Below are 7,481 nucleotides of genomic sequence, written 5' to 3' on the forward strand. Positions count from 1 at the left end.
AACCCGATAAACACAGGTTTTTCCCGTCCAAATTGGGGCGGGTTCGAGCAGATACCCACGAGGGTGGGTTAGATTATCATGCCTAATACGTGTTGTGTCAAACACCGTCACATATTTTTCAAATTAGAGAAATACTTGTGCACAAACAAACCTAATACATCACAATTAGGATAAATTATTCCTTGAAAAATGTTTTTTTTTACTAGTGAAACTCATTTTTAGTACAAAAATTAAAATAAATATATTTTTAACTATAAGAGTTATAAAAAAAATTATAAAATTAAAAATACTAAATTAATATTTAAAATTAGAGAAAACTTATATATAATTCCTTAAGTATGATTGACATTGTTCTCAAATTAAAGTTAAAATTTTATCATAAAACTTTAATTGTTATTAGAGAATAATATTAACCATTTGTACCTAAAATTTATGTTTATGTATATTCTATAAAACTTTCTTAGCTGGTCGGTGGATATTTTCTCCTTTATCTGTAGAAATAGATAATCAATTACCTTTTTATTGTCTTTAATGAGAAATATTTGGCAGTGCACGTTACATACACAATTTCGAGATATACGTATATCAAATACCATTACATACTTTTTGTACTAAAGAAATACTTGTGTAAACACAAACCTAACATGTCACAATTAGGATAAACTATTCTCTAAAAGAAGTACTTTTTTTTACTAGTCTTAGTACAAAAATTAAATAAATATATTTTAACTATAATTAAGAATTTCAAAAATCAAATTTATAAAATTAAAAATATCTAATTAATACTTAAAATTAGACAAAACTTATGTAAAGTTCATTATATATGATTAATGTTATTTTCTAATCAAAATTAAAATTTTACTTCAACAATATATATATACTTACATTTAATACAAATTTTATAATAAAATTTTAATTTTGATTAGAGAAACTTAAATAATTGCACTAAGTTTTGTGGTAAAAAATTTTAAACCTATTTGATATGTCCTAAATTCTAACTTATCCAATTGTTGTTGGATGTAGATAGCTTAATTCATAAGCTTACATCATAAGCTTAGAGGGTCCAAGTAAACCTCTTCAATCCAAGAAAAAAAAGAGTGACAGTAGAAGAAAAACTAGAAACCTTTTTCCATTGGGTTAATGGGAGATCAATTGGTTCCGTAATTAAGCAAGTTAGAGAAGTTGACTGGTGATGAATTGGTTCCGAAATGGTGGTCCACATCTACAATAGAAGTAATCACAGCAGTTAATATTAATATTAGTGCTACTATTTAAGAGTAGTAACTAATAAAGCATGAGTAATTAGTAATTAGTAATTAATGTAGAAAAGAAAAAGTAAAATAAAATAGAAAAGGTGGGCCTACCAATTGAGTGTATCCAACGGTTGAGATTTGATGATTAGAGTCTCCTCCCTCTATAAATTCCGACTCATCATTCTCTTTCTCTCTCATTCAAAAGCTCGTCAACTTTTCCGGCCAACATGCTTTCTTTGAAAGTCCTCTTCATCTCCGCCGCCCTCATGTTCGCGGCGCTCGGCCTCAAGGCCTCTCTTCCGGTGGCCGCCGCCTACCTCCCTCCTCTCTGGACCTTCTTTCTCCTTTGCTCCACGCCTCCTTACCTCTTCGTCATCCTCAACGCCATCATCATCTCCATCGTCGCCTCCTCCAAGTTCCACCACTCCACCGTTCCCTCCATTCCGGAAGAAAAGGCCGTGCTGCATAACGGTTTAGCCCCGCTCGAAGAAGAAGAAGAAGAAGAAGAAGAGAAGAAAGTCATCCAAGAAGGAATAACAATGGAGAGAACAAACTCAACGGAGATTCCATCGCAGATGGAGAAGCCTCTGGTTTCTGCTAGGTTCTCTCACCGGAAGTTTCTTAAATCCACTTCCGAAGGTATTATTTATTTAATTGAATTTCTCATTCTTTTTATTATATGAATTTAAAAAAAAATGTAGTGTAGAATAGTGAAGTGTGAATGAAATGAAGTGTTATAAGTTATAGGCGGTGGTGTTGTCGTTTTGCTTAGGGTTAGGAAAGATTGAAAGTTGAAAGCGTATATTGTAGGTGGGAGAGCGTTGAGGGTGGTGGCTAAGGCAAAACGGCACGAGACATTGGAGAACACGTGGAAGGCGATAACGGAGGGTCGTTCCGTGCCATTAAGCAGACACATGAAGAAGAGTGACACGTGGCAGGTCCCACACCAAAACAAGTCCGAGGATTCGCCCCTGAAGCTACGGAAAGAACCGTCGCTGAGTCAAGACGAGTTGAATCGGCGCGTGGAAGCCTTCATAAACAAGTTTAACGAGGAGATGAGATTGCAAAGACAAGAATCGTTGGAACAGTACATGCAGATGATTAATCGTGGTGCCGCTTAATCTTTCATATTTACATCAACTACAAAACAATGTAAATCTTTCGACTGTATAGGGCTATCAATATCATTGCCATATAAGTTTATGGTTGGGTTAGACTCATATATCATCATTACTTCTTTTGTTTGTTTTTTTGTCCCTGTATATTGCTCCACATACCAAAAATGTGGTTCAACTTCAACATCAATTAGCCTAGCTAGGAAAGAACACACAGACAAAAAACTCTTGGGGAACTTGGGATTTTTAGTCTTGTTCCTCGTTTTATTATTATTTTTGTTTTTAGTGAAACCTCTTTCTCTGTAATTAATACCATGCATCAATGGAAGCTTGTAATGTTTATTTCACATTCTTTTAACTTTCATTCTTCTGCTTTCCTCTGATTTTTGAATCATGTCTTGGGTAACAATAGTAATTTTGTCTTACAACTGCTTCTTATTTCATCCATAATATTAAAATAATAAAACAACAATGACTCATTGAAAAATAAATATATAATGGATTGCTGATTAAGTAATTGCTGATTATTTTGACTCTACTTATTTATGAGTAAATTACATTCTTCTATCCTAAAACATATAAATATTATATTATTATTTTTAATGTTAAAAATTAGATCTTTTCTTTCAATAGGTTTTATTGTATGTTACTTTGTCCATTTTTTAATTTTTTTTAAAGTATAATCAAAACATCTTTAGACTAATACTGAATCAAATATTATATCATTCTCTCTTTTTATATTAAAATAAATATTTTTTTATAAAATTTTTAAAATATATTACACGTTAATAGTTTATCTCTTAATTTACATATTTAATTATTATTTTTAAAATTATTATAAATTTTACTAAAATTAATTATATTTATCTTTAAAAAATATTTTCATTATTATTTTTGCAAAATATTTTGAAATTTATATATCAAAATGAAATAATATGAATATATATATATATATATATATATATATATAAGTATTATAAAATTAAATACAAGCATTAAGATATTATTTAATTGATATAGTTAATGTAATATTTTTATAATTTTTTAAAATAGTATTTTTATTATATAGTATTAATTATATATTAAAGATAATATATAAGTATTAAAGTATTTTTTAATTAATGTTACTAATATAATATTTTAATAATATTTAAATAAATTATTATTTTATGATAAATTAGTATTTATTATATTTACTTAATGTAAATCTAAAATATGTATCTTAAATATATAATTTTTTAAATTAATATATATATTTATTAAAAATATATTATTAAATAAAATATAATTATTATAAAATTTAATGTTTATATATATAAGTATACATATATTTAATTTATTTTATAATTTCTATTTTAATAAAATTAATTTAAATTTGATTAAATATTTTGCAATTTTTAATCCAATGAATGAATGAATGACAATGAACTAAAAGTATTTTAATTAAAAGTATATTTTTTATGAGCAAATAAATTAAAAGTATAATTTTTATAAATAATTAAATTAAAAGTAATTTTTAAAATTTTATAATAATTATTTTTAACGATGTAAAATATAAAAATAAATTGATATTTTATTTTATAGAAAATGAATAATATAATACTTATATTCTTAAAGAGAGAAGTGTAATTTACATTAATAATCATATGTTAAATGAATTACATTATATATTTTAACATAAGAGATAAAAATAGTATAATATTCTTATATTTTATAAATAAATAAAAAGTTCACTCTTAATTTATTTATTGATTATACGTGACATATATGTTAAATAACCATTTTGAATTGCGGATTTAAATTTAATTTTATTTTCTTAACTTTTTCGAATTCCTTAAAACGTAAGATAGTGTTATTCTTTAATTAGAAGATGTTAAAGTTTAATTATTTCACATTCTTTTCATTTTCATTCTTCTGCTTTGCTCTGATTTTGAATCATGTCTTGGGTAACAATAGTAATTTTGTCTTACAAATGCTTCTTATTTCATCCATAATATTAAAATAATAAAGCGACAATGACTCATTGAAAAATAATAAATATATAATGGATATGCTGATTAAATAATTGTTAATCATTTTTACTCCTTATGAGTAAATTACATTCTTCTATCCTAAAACATACAAATATATTACATTATTACATTATTTTTCTTCTCATATTATCATAAGGAAAAAATTTGAATGACAAACAACACCTATAATACATGCATTTAATTGGCTACGTACTCCCTACCATTATTGCGATAGTTAATTATAAATAATAAATTTTTTAAATCAAATTAATAAATCATTAAACATGTGATTGTGACTAATTATTTATTTAATGCGTTTGGAATAATTTTAAAAAATAAGTTATTTCAATAATTGGTTATAATTATGGTGATTGTTACAAGAGAAAAAAGCTCATGCTATAACATTGAAAAATAATTTTACATTATCATTTAACAACAAATAATCATGTATAATAATCTTATTGACTTTTACCATAATTAAATTAAAAGCCATATTAGTAATGATGTAAAATTATTTTACGTTTAAAATAGATAATTATTAAACCTTGTTATAATTAATAAATTATAATCAAAATGAAACTTTGCTTCTACAAATTTGCTATAAAAAAATAAAAAAAACTCTTTTAAGATATTTAGTTTCGTATGGATACAACAAAAATTCACTTTTACATGGTAAATCAATTTTAAGAGAAAAAAGGTTAATAAAAGATAATCATAAACTTTAAAATTACATATGCATAAAAATAACTTATTATTCGGAAGAAAAAAAAAATCATTACAAATTTTTGTTGTTCCAGACATATAACTCATTTTGCAAACAATTTTTTTCTGAAAAAAATAGCTGAAATTTGGGGGTAAAGCTTTCCGGACATGCTCCCCAATAATTTTAAGAAATTTAATTTCATTAGAATATAATTAATAAATATTGACTTTTACATAGTTTAACTAATTTCAGAGGTAAAAAAAGTTGATGAAAAATAATCATAATTTTTAAACTTTCATATGCATAAAAATAACCTTTTTTAAAAAAGAAAAATTATAGATTTTCATTATTATTCTAAATATACAACTTATTTTACAAATGATTTTTCTTCTTTAAAAACATTTGAAGTAGAAGAAAATAAGTTTTTCCAATCATACAATTAATAATTTTATTCTTCATTTGTATGGCGTGTATCACCTCTCAACAGTGACATGGATTAATTTAATTTTTTTTGTGTGTGAAAGTTTTTGTACATCTCAAAGTTCCATCTAAGACTGAAATAATCTAAACATAAGAAGGAGAATGAATATAAGTGAAATAAGATCGACTGTTAAGTATAATTAAAAAATAATAAAGTGAAGAGATTCATTTATTATTATTATTTTGACGCTCTTTTAACAAGAAATAGGTAAGAAATTTTCGCTTCACATAAGACAAAACAAAGGTGAATACTTACACTTTAAGATAATACGAATCGATTTTCTTTTGCCCTGTCAATTAAAGGTTATCTGCTATTCACTTACAACTTCAATTTTTTTAATCGATTAACTTCTATTGTTATAATTTTTTTTTTATCATTCAAATCAAATAATTTCATAAATCATTTCATTTCTATTTATCTTTTCACTCGACTGGATAAGATTCAAACGAAAAACAAGAACTACTTTTGATGAGACTTACACATTTATTAGAAAAGCAAACGTGTCTCCTAATAAATTAAGCACCCAAACTAAGACAATATAGAAGTCCACAAAACAATTAATTGCAAAAAAAAAAAAAAAAAAAGAATGTGAAAAGAAGAAACGAAATCCGAAACAAAAATTATAGATAACCGACTTTGGTGTATGTGAACGTCGTCGACACGGTTTAAAACTTTAAATGGATTAAAGTCAAAGTCAACAGAGAAATGGAACCAAATAAAGAAAAAACGACGAAACTGAAAATATGGTGTTAGTGACCTAAAACGGGACACGCTAAGGATTCATCCAAAAAATCTCTGACTACAATACTACGTACACTTGGATTGTCTTTAGTAACGGTTTTCACTTTCTTAAAGTTTTTGATTGATGATAAGACTAGCTTGTTAGATGGTATTGGTGTTTGTTTTAAGATTTATAATTACATTTTTATTTTTATGACTTTGTATGTTCCCATTTTTATCTATAGATACCAAACCGAACACATCACTTTGTCGATCCGAGCGACCACGCCAAGCACGATCACTCGGGTCATTTTAGCTAGGGTGTGATCGGTCAAGTCGGCCAGACGGCCAGTTAAATCTGAATACATAATGATATGGAGTTAAATCAAGCAATTAAGGAGAGATTAATTTATATAATGTGTTGTTTTAGTTCCTTAATTTTTCTAGGCCCAGTGCTTAATCACGGCCTAACAAAAAAAAATAGGTCCCAACAAGGTATGTAACTAATTTCGAACTACCGCATTTATTACGCCGATTACTTACTTGAGCGCCAGAGTGTCTTTTGCAGGCACCTTCCCCTACTCAGATTACTTAAAGCCGCACGAAGAGATCAAAGCTGAAGACCAAGATAACTACGATCCAAATAAAAGTGAAGTGTGTTCCCAATATGGAAACATATCTATTATAGGAGGATGTGTTATATTAATTACCCTTATAAATTATAGTTTCTATTTTCTCATCCCACAATTTTCTCTCTAAATTTTTATTACACACTTATCATTTTTAAAATCATTCACTCTTTGTGATAAGAGAAAAAAAAATCATCCGTTATAATTACTTATTTTTAAATCTTAATTTTTTTACATACCAATATTTTTTTTATCATAATTAACTTTTCTTAAAATTCTTTTAAGAATAAATACATTGAGGTGTGAAGTGCCTTCATTTCTCTTTCACCTATTATTATATATAAAGATAATATCTCCTTTAATAACTTTTATTTAGTTTTTATTTTTTATTAGACATCTTTATCTATAAATCCTAATTACATGCTTTATAATTTAATCTACATCTATATAAAAAGACAGTACTTCTTTTAATAACTTTTGGTTGGTTTTTCATTTTTGGTTAGACACTTTCATCTTTAAATTTTAACCACACACTTTATAATCTAATTTTCATAATTTTTAAAACCAT

General features: G+C 26.1%; 1 protein-coding gene across 1 annotated transcript; it reads left to right on the forward strand.

The window, feature by feature from the left end:
* Positions 1-1,438: 1,438 nt before the first annotated feature.
* Positions 1,439-2,715, forward strand: LOC109804279 (uncharacterized). Its single transcript, XM_020366084.3, has 2 exons — positions 1,439-1,892; positions 2,064-2,715. Exons 1-2 carry the CDS (start codon positions 1,481-1,483, stop codon positions 2,372-2,374), a joined length of 723 nt encoding a protein of 240 aa, XP_020221673.2. The 5' UTR covers positions 1,439-1,480; the 3' UTR covers positions 2,375-2,715.
* Positions 2,716-7,481: the final 4,766 nt, after the last annotated feature.

The sequence above is a fragment of the Cajanus cajan genome, chromosome 1 (genome assembly GCF_000230855.2).
Source record: "Cajanus cajan strain Asha chromosome 1, NIPB_CcT2T_4, whole genome shotgun sequence".
Taxonomy (NCBI): domain Eukaryota; kingdom Viridiplantae; phylum Streptophyta; class Magnoliopsida; order Fabales; family Fabaceae; genus Cajanus; species Cajanus cajan.

Bases quoted from the DNA above. Each gene is read 5' to 3' on its own strand.
- LOC109804279 (XM_020366084.3), top strand. From the start codon at position 1,481: ATGCTTTCTTTGAAAGTCCTCTTCATCTCCGCCGCCCTCATGTTCGCG. The intron at 1,893-2,063 runs GTATTATTTATT...CGTATATTGTAG, and splicing joins TCTTAAATCCACTTCCGAAG to GTGGGAGAGCGTTGAGGGTG.